Source organism: Monodelphis domestica, chromosome 7 (assembly GCF_027887165.1).
Source record: "Monodelphis domestica isolate mMonDom1 chromosome 7, mMonDom1.pri, whole genome shotgun sequence".
Taxonomy (NCBI): domain Eukaryota; kingdom Metazoa; phylum Chordata; class Mammalia; order Didelphimorphia; family Didelphidae; genus Monodelphis; species Monodelphis domestica.
This window is the reverse complement of record NC_077233.1, coordinates 194,378,906-194,400,665: the sequence shown is the minus strand read 5'-3', so window position 1 is coordinate 194,400,665 and position 21,760 is coordinate 194,378,906. Positions and strand designations below refer to the sequence as shown.

At 38.3% G+C, this 21,760-nt stretch overlaps 1 protein-coding gene across 5 annotated transcripts in view; it reads left to right on the top strand.

Annotated features, from left to right (window-relative positions):
• Nucleotides 1-21,760, top strand: part of KANK1 (KN motif and ankyrin repeat domains 1) — a 282,637-nt gene that overhangs the window by 189,573 nt on the left and 71,304 nt on the right. For all 5 annotated transcript variants that reach the window (XM_056806226.1, XM_007498584.3, XM_016423970.2 and 2 more), the window contains one exon: nucleotides 6,534-6,642. In XM_056806226.1, the coding sequence (XP_056662204.1) occupies nucleotides 6,606-6,642 (37 nt within the window). In that variant the 5' untranslated portion in view covers nucleotides 6,534-6,605. The remainder of the gene's footprint in view (nucleotides 1-6,533; nucleotides 6,643-21,760) is intronic.

The window sequence follows — 21,760 nt, the reverse complement described above, 5'->3', positions numbered from 1 at the left end:
TTTGTGGGGAAGGGGATCCAGGTATATCAGAATGGAGACAGCTCAAAGTGACTTTTTCCCTCTGAAGTCATCACTTCCAGACACTCTTTTCTTAATCTTATTCATCTTAATCTTATCATGGGAGACATTTTTGGGAATATCCTCACTGGTGGCAAATCTTCATCATTGGAGGGTTTATATGGTTTTTTCCCCCAAAACCCTTACCTTTCATCTTGGAGTCAATACTGTGTATTGGTTCCAAGGCAGAAGAGCTGTAAGGGCTAGACAATAGGGGTTAAGTGACGTGCTCAGGGTCACACAGCTAGGAAGTGTCTGAGACCAGATTTGAACCCAGGATCTCCCTTCTCTAGGCCTGGCTCTCAATCCACTTAGCCACCCAGCTGCCCCTGGGTTTATATGATCTTAAGAAACAGCTGTAGTTGTCATTTGGAAATAAAGCTGGTAAAAGAAGTGGATGTTTTTCAAAAAACTGGCCTGACACTTCCTAGCAGTGTCACCCTGGGCAAGTCACTTAACTTCCATTGCCTAACCTTTACTGCACTTCTGCCTTGGAATCTCTACTTAATATAAATTCTAACATAGAAGGTAAGAGTTTTTTGGAAAAAAAAAGTGGATCTTCAAGCTGCAATATTGTTTTGGGTTAAATCACACACACACACACACACACACACACACACACACACACAGCACCACCACCCCACATCAAACGCCTGGGAGATGATGCATCCATTTTTTTTTAAGTCCCCAGCACAAGTTTGGAACTCTTTTTTTTTTTGGCCTTAAGAGAAAGTTTATGGGCCATATGTGGAATTGCACAACTCATTTTCACGTGGCCCTATAAACTTTCTCTTAAGGCAAAAGAAGAGTCCCTCCATGGAGTTGAGCACTCAGCATGAGTGCATCATCTCTCAGGGAGGCCTCTTTGAAGGGAACCATGTTTATTGGGGTACAAATGATGACTTTATAATAACACCTCGTACAGTACTAGGGGTATGGAAATGCTGAGAGTGTCTGAAGTGGGTGGGTAGGAAAGTTTACTTGAATCACAGTAATCTGCTGTAAATTTGTCTCATGGAGCCAGCCTTTTCAAACTCAGGCTGGGCATGAGTGTATAAAGATGACCCCCAAAAAGCCATTTTAAATCAGAAATGGATTTAATCTGAAGAACTGATTTTACTAGGATTTGTTTTGAGAAATTATATGGCACCTAGTAATTTTTTTTTAACCCTTACCTTCCATCTTAGAATCAATCCTTTATGTTGGTTCTAAGGCAAAAGAGTGGTAAGGACTAAGCATTGGGAGGTAGGTGACTTGCCCAGGGTCACACAGCTAGGACGTGTCTGAGGTCAGATTTGAACCCAGGACCTCCCCTGTTTCTAGACCTGGCTGTCCATCACCGAGCTACCTAGCTGCCCCCTTTTTTCTCCTTTTTTTAATGAATGCTTTTCACATGCATTTTTTTCTTTCCCCAGCTCTCAAATGGCCTACGGATTTTATAGGTTTCTTTTACACTGTCTTATAGGTATTTTTCATTAAAGAGACATTAAGAGCACCTGCACTTCCATCCCTAGCAATAAATGCAGGGGAAGACAAACTATTTTTTGTTCTGCTATCTTTTTTCCAAGGCCTTTCAAAGAAGCCTGTGATAAAGTACTCCTCCTTAGCCGGCGGCATTCAGGCTCTATTGTACCACTGCAGATTGCCTCGTTGGCATGGCCAGGGAGGAAGGAGAGGCCACAGTTCCTCATTGATCCACAACAGAGAGATCTTTTCCTGCCGATGCTTTTCTGATTTTGACGACTGCCCTGATGCAAGAATCTGCATGACATCGGAAAGAAAGAGTCCTCACAGTGCGTGGCCACCTGCCACTGAGTCACACATGGCCAGTCACGGCGAAAGGAGAAGCACAATGTAAAACCTGTTCTTCCCCACAGATAGCGCCTGTCTGCGTTCTGGAAACCCGCCAGCGCGTGGCTGCTTAGCTCGTGTGTGCTCTACTGTTTAAAAGTCATTTCACACCATACTTTGGAAACTGTTGGAAGGACTGAGTTGTACACGTCCACGGACAAAGCAGCGACTGCGTGTGGGCTTTTCTAATTGGGATTCCTCCAAATGGACTTAGGGGAAAGATTGCTATCCACATCTAGAGAAAGAACCGTGGGAGTAGAAACCCAGAAGAAAACCTATGATGTATCGCTTGGTTATATGGGCATAGGATTTGGGGCTTTGGTTTGATTTTCATTTTTTTAAATTTTTATTTGGGATTTGGGGGGGGGTTTGGTTTTAAAATATTACTCTATGACAAAAGTGAACAATATGGAAATAGGTTTGAGTGATAATATGTATTTTTAGTGAGTGATCATTTTATTACTATAATTTGAGTTGTTCTCTGTCCAGGGGGGAAGAGGAACTGGAAAATTCGGCCAGAAGGCTGCTGAGTTAAAAGGAGAGGAACTCTATTTGAACATATTAAGGAATCTAGTAATAATTTTTAATTTCCTTAATTTCTCAAAATGTTCTTAAAAAAAAAAAGCAGAGACAAAAAAAACAGAAAACAAAACAGAAAAACAATCCTAAAACGACCGATATGGAAGCAATGATTAGCCACTGTAACACAAAACTATCTATATGTATATATGTATGTACATATGTATAACCCAATAGAATTGCTTGTCAGCTCTGGGAGAGGGAGAAAACATGAATCATGGAACCATGGAAAAATGTAAAAATAAAAAAATAATATTAAAAATTTTAAAAATGTATTGCTGAAAAACAAAATTCTGCAAATTATTATGGCATAAGGAGTTCTATGCCTGGTAATTCATCTGCCATATGTAGATGAGCTCTATGTGTGTGTGTGTATTTGCACACAGCGTGTATGCTAGTGACATTCATAGAATTTGAAATCTAGAGCTTAAAGAGACCCCAGAGGCCATAGAGTAAAATTTGACCCATGAGGAAACTAAGGTCCACGGAAGGTTATTTGCTGCCCGAGGGTCACTAAGGGAGAAAGGCTCAGAGGAAGAACTGAAGCTTTGGTCCTCCAGCAGAGCTCTTTGCTTCAGTGCTTGCTGTGTCTCTAATTATAGACATTTCTGTATACTTTTTTTTTTTTCTAATCCTCACCTTCCATCTTGGAATCAATACTCTGTATTGACTCCAAGGCAGAAGAGTAGTAAGGGCTGGGCAGTGGGGGTTAAGTGACTTGCCCAGGGTCACACAGCTGGGAAGTGTCTGAGATCAGATTTGAACTCAGGACCTCTTGTCTCAAGGCCTGACTCTCAATCCACTGAGCTACCCAGCTGCCCCCCCCATTTCTGTATACTTTGAATGTACATATATCAATTTGGTGAAAAACCCAAATCTGAGCCCGTTAGGAAGATCATTTGCCTGTGTGCAGTAAGAAGTGCATTTGCTAGCTCAAGTAAAGAAAGCCTGGGGGAAATTTGTGGCAGCATCCCTACCAGGGCTCTCCCCACTAAGATGCCATTGCTATGGATTCTACAGTTGGAAGAACATTTCTAGCCCGGGAGGTTGATTGGCAGTTAACTTAGCTGAGAGCAATTTTATTCCCCTCCAACTTTTTTTTTTAACTGTATTGGGTTTCTTTCCTAATAGAGTAGCTTTTGTAGTTTTGCACAGGTATCTGTTATCAGGACAAACCCATTGGAAGGGCAGGGGAAATTCATTGGCTGGGTGGTAAGAAAGCATTGCCCTCGACTGCCAAAGCCATCAATCATTTCCTTTTCTTTCCTTATATTTGGGTAAGAAACAGGAATTAGAAATAGAAGTAAGAGAGGCCACTTTGGCATAGCTATTTTGTTTTTGCTTGGCATTTGTGTTATTTTTTCTTACACTTTCTTCCCAGGCTCCAGGTTTTCTCTTCTGCATCTCTGTTAACTCTCAGATGACAATTATTTAGTTAACTTTTCTCTTTTTGTTGGGGGGGTGCCTTTTGGGGCACACAGATAGGAACATTGAAAGTGGTTTATTGCTACTTACAAAAATGGTGTAATGGAAAGGAAGCACAGCAGACTTGGTATATTTGGAATGTGAAGGGTGGCTTTAGCCAGAGATTTGACAACAGACTTTCTAAGGAGGGGAAAATATATGAAGCACACAATTTAAATTTTATCTGTTCCTAACTGTGTCACCCTGGACAAGTCACTGAACCCCTGTTGCCTAGCCCTCACTAATCTTCTGCCCTGGAATTGATACTTGGCATCAATTCTAAGACAGAAGGTAAGATTTTTTTTTAAATAAAGTTTAAATTATTGGCACCTTCTCCATCACTTTAAGTCTAGTCAATCAACAAAACAATAAATCAAGCCCTGTATTATGGATTGCCCATATCATTGCTTTCAATATTCACGGTGAAAATTGAACAATCAACTTCTAGCTTTACCCGCTGTATTCTTGGAGAAGTCACCCAGTCTCTCAGAGTCAGTTTCCTCATCTACCAAATGGGGATAATCACATTTTTATGGTCTGTCTCACTGGATTGTTGGGAGAAAAGTTCCATAAACCTTAAAGTGACTTAAAAACATTCATTACTGTTCCCTTTGCTCGCTTTAATAAAGCTGCTATAGCTAATATTCGCTTGTAGTATGGGGAGCCCTAAGGGTCTGCTAAAGTGTTGTAGCTCTTTCCCCTTGCTGCTTTGTCAGATAAATTTGATTAGCAACAAGGATAACTTTTCAGTAACACAACAGCATAATCCTGGTCTGGTGCAGAAGTCTCTAACTCAGATCGAATATGTGCCTTTGGGACCTATATCAAGGAGTTCAGGCAAATATCCATCCAGATAAGGAAGAGGAATTGGGGGAGGCTGACACACGAACTTCATTCTCAGTGCCGTTGGGGAACTGGTCAGAAGAAGGAAGACTATACCCACAGAGTTGGGTTCAAAATCCATTTCATTCCATTGGAAAATAGGAGAGCAAAAAAAAAAGAGCAGAAATTAGATGGAGAATAGATTTAGGGAAAGATTTGTTCAAAGCAAATTCTAAGGATTTAGAAAATTATTCATAACTTTTTTGAGATGGCAAAGGAAAGGAATCTGAAGGAATACCTATAAGTTGGAGACTGCTGAATGGGTTATGATATGGAAATGTGATGGAATTCTATATTGTTAAACTCTTATCAGGGTAATCACCAAGCAACATTCCAGAAGGTTAATGATGAAACATGCTATATACCTCCTGCCAGAGAGAAGAAAAACTCAGAAGGCAGAATGAGACAAAAATGATTTTGGAAATGGCCAATGTGGAAACTTGCTTTGATTAATCATACATGTTTTCAGTTGGGGGAGTGGAGGAGGTAGAAGGGTGAGAAAGCCAATCTTGGGTGATGAAAACAAATAAAACTTTTTTTTTTCAGTAATGAGATTGGATTTAGTAACCTTGCAAGTCCCTTTTAGCTGTAAATCTGTGATCCTATGGGATTTGTTTCTGATGCTTACCTTGGGTTTAGCCAATTCTAACAGTTGTTTAGAAATCTATAGATATTTTTAAAAATTGCTGTGCAATTAATTCAGAATGTTGAGTGGTTTTTATTGTCGTTGTTTTTGTTCTGTTATTTTGTTTGCTTTTTAGAGGACTGTGTATATTGTAAAACATGTTAGGAAACTTGCATCCTAGTATGACCTATCCGACTAACCATATTTTCTATAGTCACTTTAATTTTTGGAAGAGCAATATAAAATAATTTTTTAAAAAGAAGAGTAATATATTTGGATCTGCCTTGTGTTCATAAATATTGCAATAGTTTGCCATTCAATTACTTCTCCACATCCACAGATGAGGAAACTGAGGCAAAGTTAAATGATTTCCCAAGGATCACACAGCTAATAAATGTCTGAGGCTGAATTTGAACTCTTGAAGACAAGTCTTCCTGAGTCCAATCCCAGTATTCTATCCATTGGGCCACCAAGCTACCCATACAGTAACAGTAGGAAGTCATTTATAGTGGTCATGTCCATTGATGTGACTCTTAACAATGTCTATCTCCCATTACCTTTCCTGGCTTTCTCTTTCCAGGCTACTTCTAGTTGGCCTCATAGAAAAGAAGTGGGAAGTTTCAAGGGGGGCAGATTTTTGCATGATATAAGGAATAACAACAATTAGAACTAGTCTAAAGTAGAACATCACCTAGAGAGGAAAAAGGATTTTTATATGGAAATCTTCAGGTGTATAAAAGTTAGATGACCTCTTGGTCAAGGATCCTGAAGAAAGGATTCCTGTTCAGTCACTGGATGGGCTGATTGGGATTAGCTTGAATTGTGCTACCTACTTTGATACTTTCTGAATTTAGATTAACTAGTGGGTAAAATCATAAATTAGATTTAACCTGTATTCAGGGACTTACCAGAAACTACATTTTATATTATTGTGGCACATTACTAAGTAGACTTTGCCAGTTGTATTATTATGTTGTGCTTGGGACATCTGTGCACAATGATTAGCTATTCCCAAAATTCAGTGTGTCTTTATTATATGCAAAATGTTATGGTTCTTTTTTTGTGTTGTTTACAGGCTTCACGACTTGATGGGACATTTGCATGACTCCTAATTCCTTTCTGGATTTGGACTTGAATTCAAGCAGAAATGTCACAAATGGCAAATGTCAATCTCTGTGCCTCAGGTAATTTAGCAATTTTTGTTTTGTTTTAAACACAGTGTCTTTGAGCAAAGTAATTTTGCTTTTAGTAATGAGGAGATAATAATTTGTAGCACAGAGCAGTAGAATTTCAGAATAATTTTCGAACCATTGATGTTTACTCTAGATTCTCCCAAGAACTAGTCCTTTTCAGATTCTCCATATATTCAACTGTTGGCAAAATTGTCACCTAACACAACTAACTTGGATTGTTCCTATTGTGTCAAAAAATACAATGAAATCCACCATACTAGTACACTATACAGTCTGTTCTGCCTGTCTTCTTTTCAAGGAGTTGGCTGAGTTACATCAACTTGGGAGCTGGAGGTTGAAATATCAATTTATAAATGTAGGATGTGTCATTCTTAGGGCAGTTTTAAGAATCAGACTTTAGAAACACTATATTTTTAGATGTTCATCTTTGTGGTGATTTCCTTTTTTAAAATTTTTCTTGACATTATTTCCTTTTATACCACCTCAATTCCCAATCTCTCTCTCCTCAACGCCACCCTCAGTCTCTTGTAATAAATAACAAACTAACCCAACACATCAGCCAAGTCCTACATTATATGCTGTGCCCCACACCAATCCTCTTGCACCACTTTCTTTTATCTCTTCTTTAAGGTCAGGCCTGGTCATTTACAATTTCACTTTCTTTTTTCTGCTTCCCTTCTCTTCTCTCTCTCTTTTTCCTATTCCCTTCACCTCCTCTTCCTTCTCTGCCTCCCCTTCTTTGGAATTATCTTCAAAAAACATTTATGAGCAATTTTTGATTCTGTAAACTGTGTCAAATTGGTTAAAGAAGTAAACTACAGACATTTCTATTGTAATATGCATTTTGAAAATGTGAATTTGATATCAATTGATATATTATAAAACATTTTGAATGGAACACAAGTTTTGAGCTTTTTTTCCTGTACAATTTTCACTGGCAAACTTCAGGACTTTTAAAAATTAAAATGTCATATTTATTATTATAATAATTTTCTGGTGAAGTAGAATCTGTGAACAGAGATGGGCTGGTCCAAACAAATCTCCTCTGGCTTGAGTTAATAGCCAGCCCAACTTGCATGTGCAGCCTGGGCTACAAAGACCAGGAATAGGGCCACTATTTATGTGTAATATTTATCTATTTCTTAACCATTTAACATTTATATAGCTGTGCTATCTTTTTTGGTTGTTAGAATCCTATTTTTTAATCTGTCACTGATGAAATTTTTATAACCCTAACCCTATTTTTCCTCTTAAGTCCTGTGGTTTTTATGGAAGAGGCTGATGATTTTATATTTTTCCATGTTTACATATTTCATTTTCTTTCCCTCCCCTCTTCCTTCCCACCTCCTGGATCCATTAAACACTTCCACTGAGTTATACAAATGTTATCACTTATACCTATTTCCATATTATTCATTTTTGCAATAGAACCATCTTTTAAAACCAAAACTCCAAATCATATATCCATATAAACAAATGACAAGTCATTTGTTTTTCTTCTGCATTTCTACTCCCACAGTTCTCTCAATGTGGATAACATTCTTTCTCATAAGTCCCTTGGGTTTGTCTTGTATTAGCAAAGTCTATTACATTGTATTGTTCCACAATGTTTCACTTTCTGTGTATAATGTTCTCTTGGTTCTGCTCATTTCACTCTGCATCAATTCCTGGAGGTTCTTCCAGTTTATATAGAAATCCTCCAGTTCATCATTCCTTACGGTACAGTAGTATTCCATCACCATCATATACCATAAGGTTGATGACTTTGTGCAACTCTGCCTCACTTAAATCCAATTCATTTGCACATCAAGACATCGCCTATGATGTCATTGATCCTCTGAAAATGAAGGACAAACAACAATAAATGGGCAGATGCCTCAGCTTCCTCTCCTTAGTGGATGAGAAGGGATGGATGAAAAAATGATCTCTAAAGAAGGTATCTTTGAACCAAAGTGTGTTCTTTTTAGGATAGCCATTCAGAACCTCCCCAAAAATATTATACCCTGTTAATATTTACAGGCATAATTTCTGTTTTCACTTATTTCAAGGAACATTTCATTCTTTTTGAGTAAGTGCAGGTTGGCGTCCCTTATAAATGTAATGATATGAGCCCTGTAAAATGGTTAGGATTGTTCATTGCTTTTCAAGCTTTGCAATTTAGTCAAGGGAGAAGCCATCAGGTGTTAGAGAATCACTTCATCTGCAATCAAAATAATCAGATTTTTAAGGTTGGGAGTATTTCTGCTTTGTTTTCTGTTCCATGTCTTCATAGATCTGATCTACTGGTATGTTGATGGTATAAAACTATGATTTGTGTTTAGAAAAGTTCTTAGAAACAAAGTAATATATAGGTTAAGTGTGTAGTATGCATGTGTGTGTGTGTAGAGAGAGAGAGAGACAGAGACAGAGACAGAGAGAGGGGGGCATAGGTGAGAAAGGAATTTATTCCAGATATGAAGGGGAACGTGGGACAGCCCATGCAAAGACATGGACATGGAATGTTGTCCCTGAGGAGGTGAGTTTGTTTTAACTGTGACGGATTCTCTTATAATAAGCCTGGAAAAGTGGCTTTTGACCAGATTGTGAAAGGTATTTAATATCCAACAAAGAAGTTGGTCTTTGTGCCTAGATTCTACATCCAGCAAGTTACTTGCTAACATTTCCCTACACTAAATTTCTGATCTTTTTTTAATTCCCTTCTCACTAAGAACCCCACTATATTCATGCATGCATGAGGAAGCTGTGTGGTATGATGTATGGAACTCTGGTCTTGGAGTCAAGAAGACCTAAGTTCAATGAAATCTAGCCTCTGGCACTTATGAGCTGTGTGACCCTGGGCATATCATTTAACCCTTGTGTGCCTCAGTGTCCTCCCTTGTAAAATAGAAATAATAAAACTACTTCCCAGGGTTGCCATGAGAATCAAATGCGATAAAATGTGTTAAGTGCTTAGCGTAATACCTAACAAATAGCAAGTATTATATAATTGTTGGCTATTGCTTATTATCATCATCAATAATAATGATAACAATAGCATTATTATCTAGCCTTGGACAGTTACTCACTGTATGATGCTGGGCAAGTCACTTAGCCTCTGTCTCCTTTAATTCCCTCACCTATAAAATGAGGATAAATAATAGCACCTTCCTCTCAGGACTGTTGTGAGGATTAAATGAGATAAAATTTGTAAAGTGATAAAATTTGTACCTAGTAGGCTCTATATAAATGGTAACCATTATTCTTATTATTACTATTATTATGCCTATTATGTATTTACTTCAGAGGCATGCTATTTTAGCTACTTGACCTCTTTGAGAAGGAGCAATCCTGTTTTTTTATAACCAACTAATGTTTGGATTTTAACAAGAATGAGTCCAAAGACCACTGATAAAGGGTTGATAGAATGAACAAGCCAAAGACTAAGAAAGTCTGAGATAAGTGAGGCAATCTGGGCTCTACCCCACCTCCTGCCCTGTGTCGATATTCTCTTGGGTAGGAGCCATCCTCATGAAGACTTGAGGGTATGGACATCACGAAGCTTTAGAGCACTGTGCATGGAATTTGTCAGTATAAAATGGGATAGCACAGACTTTGCTGGCTAGGACTCTCCCAGTAGCTCTCGAAGCCAAATGTTTCATAAGTCAGAGGGGAGTGAAAGTGAACTCATGGGGCAAAGGCAACAACTGGGATGGTTGAGAGTGTCTAAAGACTGACTGGGAAATGGGGAGAGGGAACTTCTTTTCTTATATATATATTGGTCATTTAAAAATTTTTAATTTTAATTTCTAAATTTATTTAATTAATTAATTTAGGATATTTTTTCATGGTTACATAATTCATGTGCTTTTCTTCTCCTCCCAGAGTCGATGAGCAATTCCACTGGGTTATGCATCATTATTCAAAACCTATTTCCATATTATTTGCAATAGAATGATTTAGAGTCTACATTCCCAATCATATCCCCATCGAACCATGTGATCAAGCAGTTGTTTTTCTTCTGTGTTTCTACTCCCACAGTCTTTCTCTGGATGTGGAGAGTGTTCTTTCTCACAAGTCCCTCAGAATTGTCCTGGATCACTGCATTGTTGCTAGTTGAGAAGTCCATTATGTTTGATTGTGCCACAGTGTATCAGTGGGAGAGGGGGTTTCTAACAAGAGTTTGACTTTCCCAATGATGAGATTCCAGTGAATCTATATAAAATCCTGGAAATAACAGGGACCTAGGTACTTGTCTCTGACTTCTCTTAGGTATTCGAATTAATGAGGGCTGGAAGTAAAATAAATATGTGGAATGGGGGATCAGTGGATTTTAAAAATGGTCATGATATACCATGATCAGAAACTAGAAATAAAATAGTGTAAATGACACACCATAGCGAGAAACTAGGAATAAAAAACACTGTAGGACCATAGATTTAGAGATGGAAGGGAATTAAAGTTTATTATAGAGAAGTGACAGACTCTGGGCAGTGCAACTCCCTGGCCTTTCAGGCACCCCTCATCCCCACCCCAGATGAAAATGTGATTGGGTCAAGTTTGAAAATAAATAAAAACACAGTATAAGTAATGTCAATCTATGGTTTTCTAAGTCAATATGCCAGGTCAAGGATCCATTTGTACTTTATTGTTTTGTTTTTTTTTAAACCCTTCCCTCTTGGAATCAATACTGTGCATTGATTCTAAGGCAGAAGAATGGTAAGGGCTAGGCAGTGGGGGTTAAGTGACTTGCCAAGGGTCACACAGCTATGAAATGTCTGAGGCCAGATTTGAACCCAGGACTTCCCATCTCTAGGCCTGACTCTCAATCCATTAAGCCACCTACTTGCCCCCATCCATTTCTATTTGAATTTCATACCACTCATTTATTTTGAGCCTACTTATTCTACAAATGAGCAAACTGAAACCCAAAGAAGTTAATTGATTTACCTAAGTTTACACAGGGAGTAAGACAGCATTTGAACTCAGGTCCTCTGATTCCAGAGGCAATATTCTTTCCACTGTACCATGCTGCCTCTCCAGTTTTCTGATTGTTAATGGAATTGTACCCTCTGACTTCTTTGGAAGGAAGGAAGGAAGGAAAAAAATATGGGATATGTAAAGATCTGTTAGAAATAAAGGAAAAAAGGAGAGAAATAGGTGGGCTATAAAAACCCATGGGAAAAGAAAAAAGACTGACTTCCCACCTGGCAGGATCATAGGTAGTGAAATTTATAAAATGTTATTTGCATGTTTTTGTAGGTTCAGTTTGACAAAAAAAAGTATGTATTTATAATAGAAAGCATCTTACTTTTATAGCAGTTAATGCTTTTCAAAAAGCACTTTGAAAAATGTTATCTTGACTTATTAGTTTAGGCTTCTATGTTTGTACAATATCCATGATTATTTCAGCCCTTAGTGGCACTTTATATGGGTTAGACATACACTAATAGAAAAGGGGTTTTAATTAATAAGCTCAAAGTTACATTCTTATATATTATACAGGTGATATATTGACATTCTGAATCCTAAAGTTCAGTACATTGAGGGTAGTTTCTTTTTAAAAACAAAATCAATCACTTTTGAACTCTGTGGATGCCAACATACTTGAGATCATCTGCTCTTGGGACCCCACAAGTTGCAGAATCTGCCTGATGGGTTAAACAAAAAATCACTTCATTAACTGAACACCTGAAGAGATATTCTCCAGAGTTCCTTGCCTTTAGTGGGGCGTGCCAGTCCTGCAAACCCTTAAGGCTTAGGTTTAGTATGTAACCAGGCTTACCTTATAAGTTTTCTTCCTTCAAACCTTGAGCAACTTATAATGGGACAAGCATCAGATTTCAGACACAGATGATTAGCTCTCCTGCTAAACCGAGTGCAGGTGATTTATCTTCAAATGAGCAGGAGCTAATTGGAGTGCTGGAAGTCTACAACCTAGTCTTTTGCTTCCCCTCTGATTGCCGAGCAGAGATAAACTTCAGAGCTCTTGGGATTTCTACATCCGTAGCCCAGGCACCTTTCACTGCTAATAAGAAAACCAAAAAACAATTGAATAGATTGACCACCTTCAGCCATCTTCAGAAACTGAGCTGTGGCTAGCCCTCTTCTAAGGAGATTGATTGGATATTCTTTGAAAGAATTAAACTACTTCTTGCTTGAAGGATTTAAAGATACCACACTATGGTAGCCTGCAACCTTACTGAGTGAGTATTAAGAATTTCTTCTGATTGAGTCTTCCTACCTCCATGGACAGCCTGGGCTATAGAGCTGCCTATATACATGGGGGTGTTTACTGGTTTCCTTCCTTCCTGTTTCCCTGCCTCCAAAAAATGCTCTATTACTTGGGTCTTAGCACTACTCAAAAAGTGTAACCTATGGTATTTCTTGGAAAGGTTTTAGGCTGGAAAAAAAATCTATAGTTGCTACATATTTCTTCCTTGGATTTCATAGTATAAAACTGGTTTCAATTTTTGGTGTCTAAAAGCAAAGGAGAGAGGCTTATCACAAGTCTTCATTTTAAAAAATTCACTCTAAAATTTTTGGCAAATTGATCATACAATTGATTGTAGATTTTTAAAATAAAAATCACTTCAGAAAATGATTTTCTTGCTTAGTCAAAGATCATTTGTCCTTACACTCCCAGGTCACACCAAATTGATTATATGTCTCCCTTTCTGCATCTTTATCAACTATTTCTGGTCTGAGCCACAAGCTTAGTTATTTTCAAATGTTTAAGCCACTCCATGCTCATGTTTGAGAAACCAGGTCGACTTCCTATCTGGGGCCTCATTTTCATTGAATAATAAAGTATTTGGAAACAGATGATTGAAATGTGCAATCATTCATTTGTAAACCTAGCCCATTGAATTTTACAGCTGACAGCTCTCTATGGAGAAGTGATTTTACTTCCTAAAAATATGTATCATGTTACTTGAGGGATTTTTCCAGTGAGCAGATTTCTAATCCCAGTATTTCTGAGAGCTGTCATTAAAATGTGGCTGGAAGAGGGAAAGGGGGGGGGGCATGAAACTAGAGTGAGGAAGTTTACCAGATTGTGTTGGAAAGAAAGAAGTGGGTCCAGGAGCAGGTAGTTTGTTTGGAGGGATTATTTTAAACATTAAATATAAGGATGGTATTTTTGACCCAGTATCCATTGTCTTGTACCCATAGCCTTTGAGCTACAAACCAGTCCTGAAGACTATAAGTTATAGAGATCAGGGAAGTTTACTAATGGTCATGGATCTAGTTACCTTTATACCACAAGGTTTTATGTAAAGGAGTCTCTGACCTCCTGTGACAGTAGCTTCTGTAAATTGCAACAAACAGTTACACGTTAGAAGTTCTTTTTAAAAAATTTAATATAATTTTGATTCATTTATTTGTTGGTTACATTATAATTCCAAGGTATCTCAACCCCTCCTTCCCCTTCCTGTACCATAGAAAGCATCAACAAAAATCATTTCTTTTTTGGGAGGTGGATATTCACAAGTTATTCTTCAAATGTTAATTCTGTATATATAATGTTCTCTTGGTTCTACTTCATTGTACTCATTATTTGGGGTATGTCTTTCTAAGTTTAAAAAATATTAAACTATTCATCATTTCTTATGATGCTCATGATTTAATTGTGATGTGTAACAGACAGCTTTACAGTTTAAGATGTCAGTTTTAAAATAAAATTCTCTCCTAATGAAGACTTTGAGCCCTTCCACTCAATGGAAAATCAGCAAAGCCTGTAGGTTCTGTAGCAGTAGTGTTCCATCACAGTCATATACCACAACTTGTGCAGCCATTCCCCAACTGATGGACATCCTCTCGATTTCCAGTTCTTTAATGCTAAAAAGAGAACTGCTCTAAATATTCTGGAACATATAGGTTCTTCCCCCCCCCCCCATCTCCTTAGGAAAAAGAACTGACAGTGCTATTGATGGGGCTGGAAGTTCTTTTGTTTTGTTCCTTATTTGTCATTTTATATGGGGCAGGGTCAGCATGGGGGGGGGGGTTGACCTATTAGAAGATAAGATGGACTGTTTTTATACTTGAATCTCCTATGCCTTAAAACAGTGTCTGACACAGAATAGCCAATTTTTTAAAAGCTTGTTAATTGGCTAGCTGCTAATTAGCTAAACTTGAAGCATTTTTATAGGACCCTAGATTATTAGAAGGGACTTAGGAGAAATCATCTTGGTCAATGGTTCTCAAAGTGTGGTCCAGAGATCCTTGGGGGTTCCTGAGACTCTTTCAGGTGGTGCATGATGTCAAAACTATTTTCATAATGATACTAAGATATTTTAATATCTGATCTAGTAAGAATTGATAGCTATAACATAATTATAATTAAAAGCTCTTTGGGGGGCATCAGTAATTTTTAAAAACTATAAAGGGGTCTTAAGATCAAACATTTTGAGAACCAACCCTCTCATTTTATAAATGAGGAATGTGAAGTGAAAGCAGATTTTTTTTTCTCGTGACTTGCCCAAGGTCACACCAGGTAATAAGCATTAAAAATAATTTCATCCATTTAAGGCACCTGATTTTATTTAATTTAAGTTACTTATCTCACCGAGGGCAAGAATTATTTTATTTCTGTTTTTATATTCCTAGTTCTTAGCATATACTTGGCACATGGTAGATACTTAATAAAAATGTGATCAATTATATATTTGCTGTTGTCTCATTAGTCTCTCAGTAGGACCCCCATCAGTCAGGACTGACAGAAATAAGAATTTTTTAAATCTAAATTTTAATGGGAAAAAGGTATCCATAGACACGTAGAAGGTATATAGAAGTTTCATGATAAAAGCAGAAAAATGACTGCCTTTGGAAACTATAGAATCCCAATGTTACTGCTACCTGTATGGTCTGGAGAACCTCATTTAATTTCACTAAGCCTCAGTTTCCTCATTTATAAAACGAAGAGATGAGACCATAAAATCTGAAGACCCTTCTAGCTCTAAATCCATGCTTCTAGAAATAGATACATTAAAATTTTATTATAAATATACTAAGAGAAATCCTGATAAAATTTTTGATGTAATTATAACTAAAAAGATATAGCTATATGATGTTTACTAGATTTAGTTGACATCATATAATCTAGTTAACATCATATAGTTTCATACATATAGTTAATAATGTACCTGAAACACTATTCAAAAGAGAACTAGTCTAAAAAATGCTCTTTCTTTATGTGTGTCTTTTCTCTGTATAAGACAACTGAAGAAACTTTTCTAATTTATTTTCTAGTTCTCTGTACCTTAGTTTTTTCTGACCGGTAGAGGGAGCTGCTAGTAAATTTTTTTCTGGATTACTAAGTGAACTAAAAGGATAAACACACCAATAAAGTACCAAACACATAAGCAGAAAGTAGCTTTTTATCCCTCAGATTTCATTACAGGATCTGAAAGGAAGGGATTAGCGTTGAGTCACAGGAAGAAAGAAGCAAGGATATGTGTGTGAACATCGAGCCTCCAGGATTCTCTGTAAGAAACATCCTTTAAAACCCTCTCTTGGGCTCTTGATGGATAGAAGGAAATGTCTCTGGTACTCAGACCCAATAGAGAGCTCAGTCTAGTGAGGCTAGCACTTGCAGAAAATAGAAAACAATAAAAATATTCATTAATAAATCCCTGGCGATCAGTACTGTGCGGTTTAGATACCTACTTTATATAGATTTCATTATTTGAGACACTTATGCCAAACTACACCTAAGGGTTCCCCTCCTCAGATTTTTGGGGCCCACAGAAGAAAAGAGATTTGGGCTGCCAACTGGGGTAGTTTCTAAGTCATAGGAAGATTGCTTTGATAGAATTTAAACAGGTAGCACTGGAGCCAGCATTCTCCTTGGCACTGGAGGTAAGACTTAAGAATGCTTTCATTAAGGGGCAGCTGAGTGGTTCAGTGGGTAAAGAGGGGAGGACCTGGGTTCCAATTTCACCTCAGACATTTCCTAGCTATGTGACCTTGGACAAGTCACTGAACCCCCATTGCCTAGCCCTTGTTGGTCTTCTGTCTTGGAATTGGTTCCAAGACAGAGGAAAGGTAAGGATTTAAAAAATAAAATTAAAATTAAATCATGTTTTTAATTTTTTTCACAGCTGTCTTAAACCACAACATAAAAATAAATTTATTTTTTAAATCATAAACCATAACATTTGAATGAGAATGTTGATGTTTTGCCTCAAGTCTAATTTCTTTAAATAAAAGGAAGTTGTTTTCTTCTTCCTACTGCCAGTGTGTGCTGTGCACCCTTTACCTGCTACCCATCTATCGGGACTGAGTCATCACATTTCTCCCCCCTCCCCCCATCTGTAGACTTGACACACTGCCATCCTATCCACATGCTGCAGTTAGTGCCAGGGAAGTGTTTTCTTTGGCCGCCTCCTCTGGGGATCGCTTCCCCACTCAGAGGACAAAGGCTGTTTTTCCCCCGCTTGGTACCTGCAGGACTCACAGGGCATGTACCCAAAGGGGTGCCCCACCCGCAGAGGCAGTGAATCACTATAAGCGTTATAAAACAAAGTCGGGTGGAGACTCGGACACTGGTGGGCTGGGGAGAAGGGTTGGCTTGGGGGAGGGCGCTGGAAGAGGAGAGCTTGGAAGGATGTCCATGAGGCAGCTTACAGGAAAATTGCAAAATCCTAGGGCAGTGTGCTACCGGATTTTCCATGAACGCCTCCGGGCACCCTAATCTGCCCCCAGGGTAGTATTGGGAAATGGGAAAGGAGCAGGAGGCATCCTCGAAGGCTGAATGGTTGGTTGCCTACCCTTCTTCTGGTAGGACCCCAAAGTCAATCCTGCCTAACTCCTGAGGTGGTTGGCTTCCTTGTAAACACACGCAGGCACCCACCATCATACGCACGTGTGAGTAACTACTGTGTTCTTTAGGAGGATCCTAGGAAACTCTCTTGGCACAGGAAGAAAAAGCAATAGTTGGAATTTTCACCACCCGAGGATATTGATTTTAAGTAGAAAAATAGGAGACAGGGAATCTCCCCAGATCCTTTGAACTCGGAAGCCTGGAGGGATTTAGGGCTCTGGTTCTCAGGAGCACTGTTTTTGTTTTGTTTTTTTGACTCTGGAATTGAAGAAAGAAGTTGTGGGATCATAGATTTAGAGCTGAAGGACACCTGAAAAGCCATTTACGGACAAAGAAACGATGTCACTTATCTAAGGTCACACAGGGAGTAAAAATTTCTCCCTTTCTAGCAAAGTTCCAATTCAAGCATTTGGTGTCTAATTCAACATTTTTTATTTATTTTTACTATGCTGGAGAAATTTGGGATTGTGATCATTTCCAATTTTGGTGGCATTTGGAAGGGGGCTCAATAATATGAATTTCCCCCTTAGTACTGCTTTGGATGCATCCCAAAGATTTTGAAAGGATGTTTCATCATTGCCATTTTCTCCAATGAAATTATTGAAAGTGGGGTGGCAGCTGGGTGGCTCAGCAGATTGAAATCAAAGCTCAGAGATGGGAGGTCCTGGGTTCAAATTTGACCTTAGATACTTCTTAGCTGTGTGACCCTAGACAAGTCACTTAACCTCCATTGCCTATTACTGCCCTTCTGCCTTGGAACCAATACACAGTATTGATTCTAAGATGGAAGGTAAGGGTTTGAAAAAAAAAAGTAAAGGAAGTAAGGGGAAGTGTTAAACAAACAAAAACTTATGAAAATAAAATAAGTTAAATAATACCACTTGGGTTCTACCATTCAGCCCTCTGCAGATAAATGACTGAACAGAATATCTATTCATTAAATGAATAGTCCAATGGAAACTGTCACAAGGATTATTCCACTCCCTTCCTTGTACACAGGACACACTGTGAGATTAAGTGAAAGTTTTCCCTTCTCCTATGCTCTTGAATATTTAGTCTCTACACAATGTTATTTTGTTAAGGATGGCTTTCAAGATTAGAGATGGTCCAGTATTCTTCTCTTGTTATTCTTCTCTCTCCAAACATAATGCTAGCTTCCTTTGAGTTGAATCAGGCAACATCCTCCCCTTTCTTCTTCTGCACACTGCCTTTGGCCTTATTTTGACCCATTTCTCTTGTTCTTTCCCAGGCCAGCTTCTGTTTTCTCACCCTGATACCTACAGTAGGGTTGATAAAGCAGAGTGAGTTTTGTCAGGCTTCCAGCTCATTGCCATATATCCTTTACCATAGGATAGGAGCTCTTCTCATCCCATTTTCATTATCTTGTATTTCCTTGTGGATTTCTCTGGTAACTCTTCTACATTCTAGGCATTGGATCTGGCTATTCAAAATTTTTTTTTTCCTGAGCTCTTGCCAGAGGCATTCCCTCCTTCTCATTCCCCTATGACTTGAATAAGAATTTTAATAACTGATTTCTCTATATACTCCTGTCAATGACCCATGGTAGCCTTGAATCGGTGCTGTGGAGAGACCTAAGTTTGAATCCTGCCTCAAGTCAAGCTTTCTTCATTTTGGGGGACCTAGGCAAACTACTTTAAGCTGAGAAATCAGCTTCAGTTTCCTCATTTAATAGTGGCTACCTCGCAGTGGTTGGGAAGATCAACTGATATAATAGACATAGAACATGTTGAAAACCTAAAATCCTTACATGAATGTTACCTGTTAGTATTATTGGACAGCTAGGTGGTGCAATGGATAAAGTGCCAGGCCTGAAGTCAAGAAGACCTGAGTTCAAATCCTGCATCAGATACTCACTGTGTGACTGTGGGTAAGTCACTTAATCCTGTTTGCCTTTGTTTCCTCATCTGGAAAAGGAGTTGGAGGACATGGCACCCCAATATCTTTGCTGAGAAAACCCTAAATGGGATCACAAAGAGTCAGAAATGACTGCAGTATCCAAGCATTAGTTTTATCATCATTTGTTTCATACCTTGAGCTCTTTTGAGAGGCCCCGAGGATGGAATTGGATAAGACTGGACTAGTAATTTCTTCCCCTTAGGTTCAGGGTGCTCCTGGTAAGGAGCTTCTTCTCTTAGCATAAACCCACACTTTCTCTACAACTTATTGGAATTGCCTGGAACTCTAGGGTTAAATGACTTGCCTGGAATCATACAATCAAGTATATCAGTGCCAGGCTTGAACCCAGGTCTTCCTGACTTCCAGGTTGGCTTTCTGTCCACCGTGCCATGTTACCTCTCATAAACCATGTATTACAAAATTGTGTAGAATTCCCACATTCAAAGAGAGAACTATCATTTAGTTTTCATTGAACCACTGGCCAACAGAACCAGAATTCAAACTTGGCTCCTCTAACTCCAGATTCAGTTTTCTTTCTTTCTTTCTTTCTTTCTTTCTTTCTTTCTTTCTTTCTTTCTTTCTTTCTTTCTTTCTTTCTTTCTTTCTTTCTTTCTTTCTTTCTCTCTTTCTCTCTTTCTCTCTTTCTCTCTTTCTCTCTTTCTCTCTTTCTCTCTTTCTCTCTTTCTCTCTTTCTCTCTTTCTCTCTTTCTCTCTTTCTCTCTTTCTCTCTCTCTCTCTCTCTCTCTCTCTCTCTCTCTCTCTCTCTCTCTCTCTCTCTCTCTCTCTCTCTCTCTCTCCCTCTCCCTCTCTTTCTCTCCCTCTCTTTCTCTCCCTCTCTTTCTCTCTTTCTCTCTCTCTTTCTCTCTCTCTTTCTCTCTCTCTTTCTCTCTTTCTTTCTCTCTCTCTTTCTCTCTTTCTCTCTCTCTCTTTCCTTCTTTCCTCCTCTCTTCCTCTCCTCCTCTCTCTCTCTTATAATTTTTATATTTTTAAAAAGATTTTTCCATGGTTACATGATTATCTTCCCTCTCCTAGAGCTGATAAGCAATTCCGTCCAGTATACTTTCTGCTACATGGTGTTGCTTCCCAGTCTACTAAATTTCCTCATCATCATAATCAATATCTGATTATCTATTCATATATTTTTTTAAAAACTTACCTTCCATATTAGAATCAATACTGTGTATTGGTTACAAGGTAGAAGATTGGCAAGGGCCAGGGAATGGGGATTAAGTGACTTGCCAGGGTCACAGATCTTGGAAGATCTGTGTGCAGATTTGAACCCAGGACCTCCCCTTTCTAGTCCTTGCTCTCAACCCACTGAACCACCTAACTGCCTCTATTCATGTATTTTGAAAACCACTGGGTAGTTTCCTCTGTCTTCTTTTACTTTATGTAAATACTCTAAAACCAAACAGAAGTGAGACATTCAAAATTATTTTTTTCTTCAATTACCTGTAAAAATAATTTTAACCCTAGTTTTAAAAAAATTAAGCCAAATTCTTTCCTCCCCTCTCTTTTCCCCCTCCCCTCCCCCTTCTCTGAGATGACAAGCCATCTGATATAGATTTTACATGTGGGTAAAAGATTTTTCTGTATTAGTCATTTTGTGGAAGAGAACTTGAACACCAAAAAAAAAATAAGAAAGTGAAACAGCATTTTCTGGTCTGTATTCAGATTCCATCCATTCTTTCATTAGAGACAAATGTTATTTTTTTATCATGAGCCCTTGAAGATTATCTGGAATCATTGTGTTGTTGAGAAATAGCTAAGTCATTCACAAATGTTCATCATATGATATTGCTGTTATTGTATACAATGTTCTCCTGGTTCTGCCACTTCACTTTGCATCAGTTCATGTGGATCTTTCTAGGGTTTTCTGAACTCTTTCTTGTCATTTCTTATAGCACAATAGTGTATAAATAGGAATTTTATACCCCTTAACTACATTACCCAGCATCCCTTTCCTTTACATCCTGACTTTGAGTCCTTAAGTTTGGGAAATAAATTTGCTGGAAATGCCACCCTTGGGGTTTCTCTGGTGGCTCTGCGCTCTCTCCCAGATGTGGGGTCTGGGAAGCTTTTTCTTTCCCCAAGCTATTCTATCCTTTGCTTCAAGTTATTACTATTAAATCTTATAAAAATAATATTTGGAGTATTTGGATGCTAATTTTTAATCTTATAATAGTATTCTGTTGAAATAATATACTACACGTTGTTCAGCCATTCCCCAGTTGATAGACATAGAAGGGAGACATTTTTAAAAGGGGAAGCAGGGAATAAAATTCAAATCAGTCTGTTGATACTACTAGAAAATGTGAGGAAAGGAGTTAAACTGTCAATTCAAATGGAAGTTCATAAATCATAGGACCATAACACTGAAAGGTACCCCAGAAG